Source organism: Solanum dulcamara, chromosome 1, assembly GCF_947179165.1.
Source record: "Solanum dulcamara chromosome 1, daSolDulc1.2, whole genome shotgun sequence".
Lineage (NCBI taxonomy): Eukaryota > Viridiplantae > Streptophyta > Magnoliopsida > Solanales > Solanaceae > Solanum > Solanum dulcamara.
In genome coordinates, this window is record NC_077237.1 from 2,573,697 (window position 1) to 2,587,760 (window position 14,064).

Here is a 14,064-nt window from a genome sequence, read left to right on the forward strand (position 1 = left end):
ATAAGTTTGGAGGCTATGTTTATAACATTCAGAAAACCCTAGTTCTATGAAATTACATTGTATCCCTCTTAGATATGTATTCATGTTACATATGACATAAGAAACGGCTAATTTCATTTAACCTTACAGGAAATTAAAGAAACAAATGTATAATAAAGAAAATTCACTTATTTGAGAAATTCTAGATACTCTTGACTAATATTCGCATATTTAATACTCGCATAACTAATACTTTCTTCTTTCTACTTGGAATGTGCTTAGTTGATTAAAAGGTGAAAATTGTTCGGAAGTATGTTATCGGTTTTTTTTGGTCTCTCACCTGATGTCGGGAGCTCGTATTGAAATTTCGACTAAATTTGGATCACGCACTACAGGGTTCATTCGAGAGTGGCGCTCCCAACATGATTTTCTCCATACCTAGGGCTTAAAGCTGAGACCTCTGATTAATAATAGTGCAATTCCACCACTGCACCATAATCCACATTCATCGGAAGTATGTTATCGTTGTTGTAGTCTAACTTCACTTTGGAAAAAAAATTAAAATGAAGAGATCTGTTTGTATACAGCTTGTCTAATTCAATAGATATTTGATGTTTATTATCAACATAACTATTTATCACTCTGTCTTTTTCGACGAAAGAAAAATAATAATAAAAAGGGATTTTTTTTGTTTGTTATTATTAGATTTCTCTTTTTCGTATTTGGTTTGTATAGAAAGAGGAGATAAAATAAAATTTCATAAAATCACCTACCTTGTTTACCTAAGGCCTGTTTTTTTGTCTTTCCTTCTTGGTTTGAAACAAAAATGCTAAGGATAATAATTTCTTTTTCCTTTTTGTTTTCTCCAATCATGTTTTTGTTTGTTTCAAAACAAAACTTTAGCGTTTATTTTGAGGGATAAATGATTATATTTTCGAGACTAAATTCCGGAATAATTTGTCTCATGTTTGGTAGGATTTTCTTAAAAATTGTTTTGGATTAATAATTATGTTTTTTTTCCACATTAAATGTTAAGAAAAAATTAACCAAAATAATAATTTGACTTATTATTCTTATTTATTCTTTTTTTAAAAATAGTTTTGGATTAATAATTATGTTTTTTGTACATGAAAATATAATTAATAAGGTCAATTTAGTAAAAAATAAGCTTCTAACAATTTTTTTTTAAAGAAAGTGTCAAATCAATATAAATCAAATAAAATGAATGGAGAGTATATATTATCTAAAGGGAAAAAACTTTTTAAATGTGTGCCTCTATTTATTTTCTTTCTCTTTTTGCACGTTTTTATCCTTTTTAATATATTCAAAAATGATTGGACCAAACAACCAACATCTCAAATGTATTGAAGATAGCTTTTATAAATATGGATACCAAATGGCCACTTGATTTAATTTTGTACACATTTTCTTCTGATTCAACTTTTTTGTTTTGGTTTTTTTTTTAAAGGTGACTTCTAAATTCTAATTAACTTTCCTTTGGAGAAAAAATGGTGAAATCTTATGAAACTGAGCACCCAATCAAAGCCTATGGATGGGCAGCTAGAGACACTTCTGGGGTTCTTTCTCCTTTCAACTTCTCAAGAAGGTATGATTTTTTTTTATTTCAGTCTTCGATATTTGTATTAGGGCTTGAAAATTTACCTATTGCATGTCTAATTTTAAGGGCGATATTACAACAAAAAATAATTTATTCTCAGGGATTCAAACTTGAGCCCTTTGATTAAGGACCACAACCCGTATTAATATACCTTTTCTTTTTAAAAAGGATAGGTGTAAGTAGATCAAATTATGTCAACTATGTAATTTTTAATATTGTTCATCATAGTTGAGACATAATTTTCACTAAAAAATTCATCGCACATAAAAATTGACCTTATATATATAATATTTCTAGGAAGGAGGGTTTGGATGATCCTGTTCCGCCCCTCTAGGTCCGCCCTTGATTATACATAGATAGTTTACTTCTAATTTTATTAAGATCATAGTGTTTTAAAATTCTCACTCTCTATTTTTTTTTTTTTTGGGTGTGTGTGTGCAGGGCTACTGGGGAGAATGATGTACAATTCAAAGTGTTGTATTGTGGAATTTGTCACTCAGATCTTCATATGCTCAAGAATGAATGGGGCAATTCCAAGTACCCTATTGTGCCTGGGTAAATAAATTATTTTCCATAGTAATTTTCCTTTAATTTAATATATATACTTGCAAAATATTTAAATTATGGAAAATTAACTAGGGTTATTAAGAAAGGGAAATCTTTTGTTAAATTTCTCTTTTTTCTTGTTTAGTTTCATGTGTAGAAAAATTAGAGAAAATAAAAATTGCATAAATTCACCCACCTTGTTTCCTCTGGCCTACTTGTTTGTCTTTCCTTTTTGGTTTGAAATAAAACTTTCAAGGAAAATATTTTTTATTATGTGTACTATTGATAGGGATTTGTATCATCTATATCGACTAGTAAATAATGTTAAATATAGAGACGTCAGACGTCCTTTTAAATATTTCAAAAAGATGATTTAGATATTGAACCTCAATTCAAACGACATCTTACGCGTGTTTTTACAGACACGAGATCGTGGGTGTGGTAACCGAGGTCGGTAGCAAGGTAGACAAAGTGAAGGTGGGGGACAATGTAGGTGTTGGAGTACTGGTAGGATCATGTCGAAAATGTGACAGTTGTACCAATGACCTCGAACAATATTGTCCTAGCCACATTGGTACGTATAGTACAACTTACTACGATGGAACCACCACATACGGAGGCTACTCCGATCTCATGGTGGCCAACGAGCACTTCGTGTTCCGTTGGCCGGAGAATTTACCGATGGAAGCTGCCCCATTGTTGTGTGCTGGGATCACAACATATAGCCCATTGAAATATTTTGGGCTTGATAAGCCTGGATTGAATATTGGTGTTGTGGGCCTTGGTGGGCTGGGCCATATGGCTGTGAAATTTGCAAAGGCTTTTGGATGCAATGTGACTGTTATTAGTACTTCAATTAATAAGAAGGATGAAGCTATTAAACATCTTGGTGCTAAATCATTCTTGCTTAGTCGTGATCCAGAACAAATGCAGGTATTTTTTTTCTATTTTTATGCTTGAAAATTACGATTATTATATAATTATTAACTAATTTGGCAAGTCGATATCGACTATATGTCATCTAGGACGGTAGGATGTATCAAATTAAGTTGTTCGCTAATTAAAATGGTATGTGAGTTAGGATTGAATGGATGTACGTGTCAGGTCATAAGTCCTTTGACATGTTTTCTTGGATTGAAACGGTATGTGAGCTATAGGATTGAAATAATGTTCTCTTCATTTTAATTTATTTGTCTGATTTTAACTTGACACGGAGTTTTAGAAAGTAAAAAAAATTATTGAATCTCGTGGTTCTAAACTAATGATATGTCGAATATACCAATCTTATAGTTTTAAACATTGAAATTTTAAAGTTGTGAATAAGGAAAAGATATATTTATTTTTAAAATGGATCAAAAAGAAAAGCAAGACAAACCAACGGACTTATTTTACTTATTTTATATATACCGTGAATATGAGAGTATTGTAGATGACGAGCATTTATGTGAATACGAGTTGTTTTATTATTATTATTATTATTATTATTATTATTATTATTATTATTATTATTATTATTATTATTATTATTATTTTAATTTACAGGGTGCAACAAGCACATTGGATGGAATTATAGACACTGTTTCAGCAGATCATCCAATTTCTCCATTGCTCAATATATTAAAGCCTCATGGAAAGATTGTAATGGTTGGTGCACCACCAAAGCCACTTGAGTTGCCAGTTTTCCCCTTGCTTATGGGTAAAAGAAATAAATAATCCTTACTGAATTTTCATGGCGGAATACATCGACAACTCTATTAATAAATTTTATTTAAATATTTGAACTATTACATGTCTCATGTCACTTTTTTTTTTAGTTATATGCATTAGTCTCAATAAGCCATAAAACCTCAGGCTTGTTCCAATTGAGTCTGATGTATATAATTAAACGAGATGACATTTTATATAGTTAACTTATCTACATGATAGGCCTTGAGAATACGTGCAAAAGCTTTTCTAAAATTTGAACTGGTAATATGAACACTTTATAATGTGATTAGGTGCTCAGTTAAAATATGTCATAGTTCGAGGGTTTACATGAAATTTATTAAAAAGTTCAAAGGGTTTGATCGATGTATGCCGCCAATTTTCTTAATTCTCTTTTCATTTCTTTAAAATTTGGATTCTTAAATATTCATGTAGGAAAATCATGGGAGGAAGCATCATTGGAGGAATGAAAGAGACACAAGAAATGCTTGATTTTGCAGCAAAACATAATATTACACCTGAAGTTGAAGTTGTTTCAATGGATTATGTGAATACCGCCATGGAACGCCTTTCGAAATCGGATGTCAAGTATCGATTCGTGCTCGATGTTGGGAAAACATTGAAAGTTGAATAAACGTGTGTGTAAATTGGCCTGAACATTACCGTTATGAATATTAAAATAAAAGGAACCTTTTATGGCTGAAATAGTAGATTTATGGCCATTAGGGTGAGTTTCTTATCAAAACTTTTCACCCTTTTAAGTCTCTATTATTTTTCAGTTCCTAATCTCAATTTTGTTTTTATATGTTTGAATCCAGTTGCATTTTGACCCGTCAAGTTACACTATTTTGACCCAATAATGTTATAGATCATCTCGAGTTCAACCCGTTGAACCAAGTCATATATATTTGGGCGGATCAAATTAATAAACGAGTTATGATCCAGTTTGTCCAAGATTTGCTTATGACAAAAAAATTAGATCAAATAATGATTCATAATTCAGCTCGTTATTAAATTACTATTAGTTTGATATGACTCGTCACACGTCCATTAATTAGCCAATTTTTTCATAATTCTCAAACTATATTACTTATTATGATTAAATAACCTAATAAAAGTAACAATATATAATTAGTTCTAATTAAGTGGTTGTTCGTTAAGAAAGAAGCTATTTCATGAAAATATTTTGTTAACAAAAATTCTTATTTTCTTGTGTTCATTATGTAAGTAAAAAATGTTATTCTAAAAATATTTGTATATAATATAGAAAAATATTATGAAAGGTAAGGACGTGGATGGTGAAAACAGAAGACTGCGATGGTGAAAGTGAAAATGAGGTGTTGGATGACACAATAATATTACTTATAAAACTCAATTCTTAATTTCAGTGGAAAAATTATATTCTTCATATTTAAGGAACTTATTTCCTTAAAAAATTTGATTAATTCAACGTTGAAAAAATTAAAAAATATTTTCTTTGATATCAAACAAATGTCATAGAATTATGTACATTTCACATGCACCAAGATTATTTCTGTCAAACCGACACTGCACCCATAATTTGTCCATATCTTGTGGATATATTGATTGTATTAATTTGAAGTACTTTTTCGTGACATTAGTGTCTGGTTAATTTAGGTGTATTTTAATTGATAATTATTTTATTAGATATTTTTTAATAATTTAGGTGTATTTTAATTAATAATTTAGGTATTTTTTTAATTTAGATGTATTTTAATTAATAATTATTTTATTCGTTTCAAAATAAGTAATGTAAATGGTGTTGTACCTACTTAAGAAGAATTATTTTTTTTCATAATTATTCTTATTTTAATACATGGAGTATACATCATTAAAGAGTCAAATTTTTCTTGAAGGCATTTAATTAAGGGTATAACAATAAAAAAACTTCTTATTTTCTAAACGTGAGTAATTTTTTTAAAGATTGTGTCCACATCAAAAACACTATTTATTTTGAAACGAAAAAAAATATTTATTATTTTTTATTGATATCGAATTATTTTATCCATTAAGACTTGAGTATACAGAAAGAATCAACTAATGTTTTTTACTTTTGCTAGGATAAGATCTCATGATTCCTTATCCATTGCCCACTCTGTTCCTTTTTAGTGTCACCACTTCCTTTTTTGAGAAATAAACGATATGAATTTTGACTAATATTTTAAGATATATTTTTTCATCTTATCGATATGAAAAAAGTTGCAATTAATAGTATAATTTTTGAATATCTAATTATTATTTTTAAAAATCATATTAATGTATTCTAATTTTATTTTGAAATTTAATCACCTTTCACTCTAGAAAGCACAATATGATAACTAAAAAGAAACCGCGGGACCATAAAAGATCATGTGTGGATTTATTTAATTAATGTAGTAGTAAATTAGGTGTTAGGTTAATAAAACTGTCTTACAAGGCAAAAATTGATTGCAAATAATTGTCTTTATATTAATTTCATCAAACTTGGTAGTTGCACCATTACGACAAGCATTTACTACATTTCTCTAACATTACAACTACTTTTACGCTCAAAAATGACTTTTTTTTTCTTTTTGGTTTCCACGGTATTTGGAGTCCATGAAGCCTTGATTAAATTTGAATTGCACTGTGGGCTCATTCGGGGTGGCGCTCCCAACATGATTACTCGAACCTGAGACCTCTAGACTCTAGTTAAGTTAAGTGTGAAGCAGTCCCACCATTACACCACCACCCATGTTGGTTCAAAGATGATCTATTCATCAGGCCTCATATCCACATACTCCCTCCATCTGTCTCAAATTATCTATTGTGATTAATTTTTAAAAATAGTTATGCCAAATTATTTATCTTTTCAACACTTCAAGACATTCTTTTATTTTATTTTATTTTATCTTAGATGTAATTGTTCTTGAAAACTACAAATACTTCCGATGACACATTATAAATAGAGGAAATATTTAATAATAAAAAATTATATTTCAAGACATAAATAAACGCAAAATAGCCAAAACTCTTTCAATCAGATATTTTCTTAAGGATTAAGTGAAAAAGAGAAATATGACAGATAATTTGACACGGAAAAATATAATGAAAATTTGCCTCAAGTCCTTTCTTGAAACAAGTAAAAATAGCAATAAAAGCAAAAACCTTATCAAACTAGTATAAATATTGGCTTTACCCTTCGAGTTTTCTCAGTCTTATCTCTCTATAGGCATTCATAGTTATAGTATTTTATAGCTAGCTATTTTCTTTGTGTTATTTTTTTTTTTAGTTAGGTGAAATGGCAAAATCCCCAGAAGAAGAACATCCAATTAAGGCATTTGGATGGGCAGCTAGAGATACTTCTGGAGTTCTTTCTCCTTTCAACTTTTCAAGAAGGTGCACTTTTCAGATTTAAGTTATATAAATTGACAGTATAACGATCTTTTACGCGATCAATGTAGTTTATGTACCTATTAAAATAAAATATTAGTTACCATTTTAATTTCATCCCACTACAAATTGATTTTTTCTTTTGGTATATTGGAAAAGACAACAAACTACTTAAAATCTTTCATAAATGACGTGAGTTAAAGTCAAATCCTTCAGGAGAAAAAACTTCATTTGCTTTCCCAAATTATTAAACTTTCTTTATATTTGGAGCCTTTATTTGTCAGAAAGTCTGCACATTTACTCGTCATTTACGTATAAATAATTTGATTGTGTAAATATTTTTGTACAATATTAGTGCATCGAATTTAAACTCTTTATTTATTATGTGTGGTACAGGGCTACTGGGGAAAAAGATGTGCAATTCAAGATCTTGTATTGTGGAATTTGCCACACAGATCTTCACTTTCTCAAGAATGAATGGGGAGTCACTAGATACCCTGTAGTACCCGGGTAAGAAATTGAATACTCCAACTTCACATCAGGTGCGTCTCGTGAATGCCTTAACTTTGAAAATACATATCTAGATACCTTTAAGAAGGTGCATTCTAGATGTGCATTCTCAAAATTTGGATGTTTACGAGGCCAATTTAAACCAATCTAAGGTGTCTAGATGTGCATTTTAAAATTTAGATTGTTTATTTGTCAGTTGAGGTCAAGTTAATATGTTACCCATCTTTTATGTAATAAGATTACTCACTCCGTTTCATATTAGTTAATCACTATACTAAAAGTAGGTGTCCATCTTACTAAATCAAGAAAACATTAATTAATTTTTTTCTATATTACCCTTGTAATTAATTCTTTTTTAAAATGTTCACATTTGTTTGTAAAATTCTTAAAAACCTTTTTAAGAGATGAATTAATAAAATTTCCTATTTATAATTTCTTAAGTACCACACAAAATTGAAAAGTAATCAACTATTATGGGACGGGGAGAGAGGAGCATTTAGTGCCAACCTCCAATGTAGGTGGAGCTAACAACAGAGTCAATAAGACAATAACTATACACCATCCCCCTACTACACACTACAACAAAATAAAAACATGTTTTAGCGCCAATATATGTACATTTGCATTAGTTAAATTGTCATTGGATTCAAAATCTCTTTCTCCATTTAGGGGCATTTACAAAAAAAAGAAGAAGCTAAAATGTAATTGTTACTAATAATTGTCAATAAAAAAATATATTTTAAGGCAATTAAGCTATTATTCTTAATTAGTTGCTGCTAAAGATTATTTTTCGTGTAGTACAGACAACTCGTTGCCATTTAATTTGTCCATGTTTCTAACATTTATGTACCTTTTTTGTACATTAATTTTGTGACAATAGGCATGAGATGGTGGGTGTGGTGACAGAAGTTGGTAACAAAGTTGAGAAATTTAAGATTGGTGACAAAGTTGGTGTTGGATGTCTAGTAGGATCATGTCAAAAATGTGACAATTGTTCAAATGATCTTGAAAATTACTGTCCTAAACAAATACAGACATACGGTCACGTATACCACGACGGAACGATGACGTACGGTGGTTACTCCGATCTCATGATTGTCGATGAGCATTTCGCGGTCCGTTGGCCGGAGAATTTACCGATGGAAGCTGCACCATTGTTATGTGCTGGAATTACAACTTATAGCCCATTGAAATATTATGGACTTGACAAGCCTGGAGTGCACATTGGTGTTGTGGGACTTGGTGGGCTTGGACATATGGCTGTCAAATTTGCTAAGGCCTTTGGAGCTAATGTCACAGTTATTAGTACTTCTCCTGCTAAAAAAGAAGAAGCCCTTCAACATCTCGGTGCGGATAAGTTTTTACTCAGCAACAATCCTGAGCAAATTCAGGTTTGTATAATTCAGGGGGTTTTATCTTTTAAATAAATGTTGTGTATGTAATGTTGTTTTAAATTATAGGTGGAAACTGAGCGTGTTAGGTCAAACTAACAAATAAATAATGATTCAATCCATCCAAAGTTTGTTTTGGTCAAAATAGGTCAAATTGCGAGTCATAACCCGACTTGTTCAACATGTATATTTGGTTAAACTTTAAAATTATGTTTATTTGAAAAGTGTTTTCACTTAGAAATGCTTTTCAAAGAGTACTTTTGAAGAAAGTAGTTTGTGTTTTGATTATCATTTTGAAAAGCACTTTTACCAATGTTAGAGCAATAATTTGAAATCATGCTACTTAGCTCAAGTCCTTTCAAATTTACATAATTCCCTATCTCTAAGTTTGATTTTGTATGTTTATAGTTGGGTTGCATTTTAACCTGTCGTGTTACCAATACATACTTTTTAAAAAGGTAAAAAAAGAGCACATTTGACTTCTTACTAGATTGGTCAAGCATGCTAATTAGCTCAAGTCCTTTCAAATTTACATAATTCCTTATCTCTAAGTTTGATTTTGTATGTTTATATTTGAGTTGCATTTTAACCTGTCGTATTACACTATTTTGATGGATCAATTTTGGATTCATCCAAATCAACAAACTGATCATAACTCAAATCGTTTAAACATGGAGGGGTTATTAAAAGATTGGGTGGATTTTGTCACCTCTAATTGAAATGTATGATTTGTTTTGAATCTTGGAATAATGTCACAGGGTGCAATGAACACATTGGATGGAATTATTGATACAGTTTCAGCAGTTCATCCACTTTTACCATATCTTGGTATGTTAAAGCCTCATGGTAAACATGTTATAGTTGGTGCAATTCCTCAACCACTTGAAATGCCAGTGTTTCCTTTAATCTTGGGTAAGTTTACTCTTTGAATTCTACGTTGACTTAACGAAAGATAGGACACAATATAAATAGATCCTAATGTTTATAATTTGATTTTGTATCAAAGCATAACATAAAGTTCATTCAATTTACTCCAAATTGAGGCATAGTTATAATTGGTCATAATAACTTTTAATATGCACATCTAGACACCTCAATTCGTCTTTAGTATGTCAGTTGAACACTCCAATTAACAAAATGATCATCTAGACATCTTTAAAATTTATATGTTACGTCAGCATTGAGTATCCAGGAGACATAGTGGGGACGAGTTGGAGCTTTTTAGTTGTCAATTGAGACCAAATTGATCGAGGTGTCTAGATATGCACTTTCAAAGTTGAAATGCTTACTTGTCAGTTAAGGCCAAGTTTGAGTGTCTGATAATATATTATGCCTTATTATCGTTATTGTTACACTTATGTGGAAAACAGGAAGGAAGTTAATTGCTGGGAGTGCCATGGGAGGAATGAAAGAGACTCAAGAAATGTTAGATTTTGCATCAAAGCATAACATAACACCAGATGTTGAAGTTGTCGCGATGGACTATGTGAATACAGCGTTGGAACGCCTTGTGAAATCCGATGTCAAGTATCGTTTCGTGCTAGACATGGGCAAAAAAATGAACTCTGTTTAAGCTCGAACCATTTTTTGGTTCTTGAATCTTGCTTTTGTGTTTTTTTTTAAAGAAGTCTTGTTTTAGTATGTTTGTGTCTTTGCTTAGTTATGTAAGTTGTAACAACTTGAAAGACTTAAAAGAGTTTCTAGTTTGTGTTATTTTATCACAACTTTTGGCTTCATCCCTTTGAACTTGAAACAAAATATTTAGTGATTGTAGTGTCATTCGATGTTAAGAGGCGTTTGACTAAGTTTATTAGCTGATCAAACTAGCTTATAAAATATTTTTAGCTTATTTACGTGAGTGCTAACTATTAAAAGTGCTTATAAGTCAAAATAAGTTTAAAAAAAGTTACAAATTGGCATTCCTAACTTATACTTTTGCGACTTAATAAGCACTTTTAGATTAATGAGGTTTTTATTGAAATTTCAATAGTGAATGTGTGAAAATAAGGTAGTCTCTCCTTGACGCATGAACAAATATATAATTGTTTATTTATAGAATCATAGACATATACATATCGATTATTTTTAATCACCTAACTCGATTGAATTCCAAAGTCATTTTCAAAATAAATTCACGTATTCACTATTATTTAATAAGATACGTATGAACTTGATAAGATAATTAATTCCATTGACCTTTTTTTACTTTAGAGAAAATGACAACAAAGATGATCAACTTATCAAATTTTATGAACAAAATAATGCGTTAGCTTATTCAGATATCACGATTATTAAAAAGAATTGGTCAATATGTTCTGTCTAAGGACTATTCAAAAATACCACTTTTTTCTCTAGACAGTAGACACCATAACTACCAGCCCATATTGGCAACTATTGAAGGAAGCAAAAGCAATTTTTTCAAGAATTTAGTTGTCTAATACATCACCAATGACGTCAATCTGGATTTTCGATACTCATTTTGAATCTCGATTAAATTGAAATTTACACATTATAAAATCTATTTATAAAGATGACACTCCTAATGAAATTGAATTTTTTTTTCCAATCCAATTCACTGACGTGTGAATCAAAAACCTCTAATTAAAGATAAAAAAATTTCAATCTATCGCACCGTAATAAATAAACACCATAATGAATAGCCCATCACTAACAACTTTATTTCACCCATTTTCCATACTACTACTATTTGAACAACTTTTTTCCATTCAACTTTTTCGACAAAAAAAAGAAAAAGAAAGAGGAATTTATTTAATATCTTAGTGAAATTGAAGAATTTGAGTTATGGAGAAATCAGCAGAAGAAGTACACCCTGTTAAGGCTTTTGGTTGGGCAGCTAGAGACACTTCTGGGACACTTTCTCCCTTTAAATTCTCAAGAAGGTAAATATTTCTTCGTACTCTTCAAAAATGTTATTAATATTTTTGGATCCGACACGGATGACCATAACATTAACATGGATTTTTGTAATAAAGTCATGATTTAATTGATTTGATCATCTTGGTTAATGTTTTGTATTGTTTTTGTTACAAAATGATTGTGTTGCAGGGGAACTGGTGATAAGGATGTAAAATTGAAGATACTTTATTGTGGTATTTGTCATTCTGATCTTCATCAATTGAAGAATGAATGGGGATTTTCTAAATATCCTATGGTCCCTGGGTATGTTCTCAATCTTAGATTATTCAAATTATTATATTTTAAACATAGCAACAAAAACAACCCTATATGTGGGGTTGGAATAGAGTGTGTTGTTTTCAATAGAGGTTTAAAAAAAATCATATGATGTAGAATATTCATTTTCCTCACTTTTGATACAATACCTTCTCTATTCATTACAGGTTGGTTATTTGTTAGCACCGATTTAGCTTAGAATGTGTCTCGAAGCCCTTAACTTTGTCGAAAAATTCTTCCTTTGTGGAAAGATTAAGGATTTAACTTATATGCACTGATAGTGTAAAGAATTCATTATATCTTGACCTCTTGTAGCTGGTAATCTGTCTTATTTTCAATGTTACTAATCCCACTTTTTATGGTCGGTTACCGATAGTTATCTATGAGTGACCTGATAGTGTAAAAATTCTTATACAGACATGAAATTGTGGGTGAAGTAACTGCGGTTGGTAGCAAGGTGGAGAAATTCAAAGTTGGAGAGAAAGCTGGTGTGGGGTGTCTAGTTGGATCATGCCGATCTTGCGAAAACTGCAACAACGATATTGAGAACTATTGTTCCAAGGGAATAGCCACCTACTGTGCAATGAACCATGATGGAACACCAACGTATGGAGGCTACTCGGATATAATCGTTGTTGATGAACATTTCGTTGTTCTTATCCCAGAAAACATGCCCTTAGCTGCTGCAGCACCTCTGCTTTGTGCTGGAATTACAACTTACAGCCCGTTGAGGTACTTTGGACTAGATAAACCGGGCCTTCACATTGGTGTAGTAGGTCTTGGTGGACTAGGTCATGTTGGTGTTAAGTTTGCCAAGGCTTTAGGGCTAAAGGTGACAGTAATTAGTACATCTCAAAGTAAACAGAAGGAAGCCATTGAACGGCTCGGTGCTGATTCGTTTTTGATTAGTACTGATCCGGATCAGCTGCAGGTAACTCTTTTCGCTCTACCATTCTATTGTTGGATAAAATACTAAAGGTGAAAGTACTAAAAAGAAGAACACTTAACGTCTTGTAGACTTGTAGTACTCAACTATGGTTCTTATGGTCTTGTAGACTTGTAGTACTCAACTATGGTTCTTGTATTCATAGGCTGCTATGGGCACAATGGACGGCATTCTTGATACAGTCGCTGCTACTCACCCTGTACTACCATTGATCGGGCTATTGAAGACTAATGGAAAGCTTATCATGCTCGGTGGAGTTGCAAAACCTCTCGATCTACCCGTCTTTCCATTGCTTATGGGTGAGTAGATTACTCTAGAACTCTAGATTTTGGTATGACCGTGCAAGGACTGTGTTATGTCGTCTCATATTTGAAAATCTTATAGTTGCTAGTAATGTAAATAAGTCGAGAATTGCATATAATGATCACAGGGAGGAAGCTTGTAGCTGGAAGTGGGATCGGAGGAATGAAAGAAACGCAAGAAATGATTGATTTTGCTGCAAAACACAATATAACAGCAGACATTGAAGTCATTCCAATGGATTATGTAAATACTGCAATGGAACGTCTCGCCAAAGCTGATGTCAAGTATCGTTTTGTCATTGACGTTGCTAAGACCCTCAAAGCAGACGAGTAGATGACTAAGAGTTCTTCTTCATGTAATTCTAGTATTTTATGATGATTTGGGTGTTAAACGAGTGATTTTGATTTCATCTTGTGGAACATTACTAAAGAAATTGCAATACATATATAATAAATTTTGAATGGCTTCTCAAATGTTGAAAACCAATTGTAGTCTTTTTTCTT

General features: G+C 31.3%; 3 protein-coding genes across 5 annotated transcripts; all 3 read left to right on the plus strand.

Moving 5' to 3' along the window:
- The first annotated feature begins 1,394 nt into the window (after positions 1-1,394).
- LOC129897376 (8-hydroxygeraniol dehydrogenase-like) lies at positions 1,395-4,791 on the plus strand. 3 transcript variants are annotated; one of them, XR_008768484.1, is made up of 6 exons: positions 1,395-1,585; positions 2,039-2,152; positions 2,566-3,076; positions 3,686-3,839; positions 4,279-4,574; positions 4,666-4,791. XR_008768484.1 is itself a non-coding variant. In XM_055973031.1 (5 exons), the coding sequence occupies exons 1-5, from the start codon at positions 1,488-1,490 to the stop codon at positions 4,479-4,481; spliced, it is 1,080 nt and encodes a 359-aa protein (XP_055829006.1). In that variant the 5' UTR covers positions 1,395-1,487; the 3' UTR covers positions 4,482-4,740. The 3 variants fall into 3 exon arrangements, 2 of the variants coding, with proteins under 2 accessions (XP_055829006.1, XP_055829007.1); XM_055973031.1 differs by having other exon boundaries at positions 4,279-4,740; XM_055973032.1 differs by lacking the exon at positions 4,666-4,791 and having other exon boundaries at positions 4,283-4,552.
- A 2,238-nt stretch (positions 4,792-7,029) lies between these two features.
- Positions 7,030-10,844, plus strand: LOC129897470 (8-hydroxygeraniol dehydrogenase-like). The gene is made up of 5 exons (XM_055973035.1): positions 7,030-7,225; positions 7,616-7,729; positions 8,610-9,120; positions 9,879-10,032; positions 10,491-10,844. The coding sequence occupies exons 1-5, from the start codon at positions 7,128-7,130 to the stop codon at positions 10,691-10,693; spliced, it is 1,080 nt and encodes a 359-aa protein (XP_055829010.1). The 5' UTR covers positions 7,030-7,127; the 3' UTR covers positions 10,694-10,844.
- Positions 10,845-11,819: 975 nt separating this feature from the next.
- Positions 11,820-14,022, plus strand: LOC129897438 (probable mannitol dehydrogenase). The gene is made up of 5 exons (XM_055973033.1): positions 11,820-12,020; positions 12,187-12,300; positions 12,730-13,243; positions 13,404-13,557; positions 13,689-14,022. The coding sequence occupies exons 1-5, from the start codon at positions 11,923-11,925 to the stop codon at positions 13,892-13,894; spliced, it is 1,086 nt and encodes a 361-aa protein (XP_055829008.1). The 5' UTR covers positions 11,820-11,922; the 3' UTR covers positions 13,895-14,022.
- The last annotated feature ends 42 nt before the right edge of the window (positions 14,023-14,064 follow it).

Excerpts from the sequence above, each read along its gene's own strand:
- LOC129897376 (XM_055973031.1), top strand. The coding sequence starts at position 1,488 with ATGGTGAAATCTTATGAAACTGAGCACCCAATCAAAGCCTATGGATGG. Across the intron at positions 1,586-2,038 it reads CCTTTCAACTTCTCAAGAAG|GGCTACTGGGGAGAATGATG; the intron begins GTATGATTTTTT and ends GTGTGTGTGCAG. Across the intron at positions 3,840-4,278 it reads AGTTTTCCCCTTGCTTATGG|GTAGGAAAATCATGGGAGGA; the intron begins GTAAAAGAAATA and ends TTAAATATTCAT.
- LOC129897470 (XM_055973035.1), top strand. The coding sequence starts at position 7,128 with ATGGCAAAATCCCCAGAAGAAGAACATCCAATTAAGGCATTTGGATGG. Across the intron at positions 7,226-7,615 it reads CCTTTCAACTTTTCAAGAAG|GGCTACTGGGGAAAAAGATG; the intron begins GTGCACTTTTCA and ends TGTGTGGTACAG. Across the intron at positions 10,033-10,490 it reads AGTGTTTCCTTTAATCTTGG|GAAGGAAGTTAATTGCTGGG; the intron begins GTAAGTTTACTC and ends TGTGGAAAACAG.
- LOC129897438 (XM_055973033.1), top strand. The coding sequence starts at position 11,923 with ATGGAGAAATCAGCAGAAGAAGTACACCCTGTTAAGGCTTTTGGTTGG. Across the intron at positions 12,301-12,729 it reads AAATATCCTATGGTCCCTGG|ACATGAAATTGTGGGTGAAG; the intron begins GTATGTTCTCAA and ends ATTCTTATACAG. Across the intron at positions 13,244-13,403 it reads CTGATCCGGATCAGCTGCAG|GCTGCTATGGGCACAATGGA; the intron begins GTAACTCTTTTC and ends TTGTATTCATAG.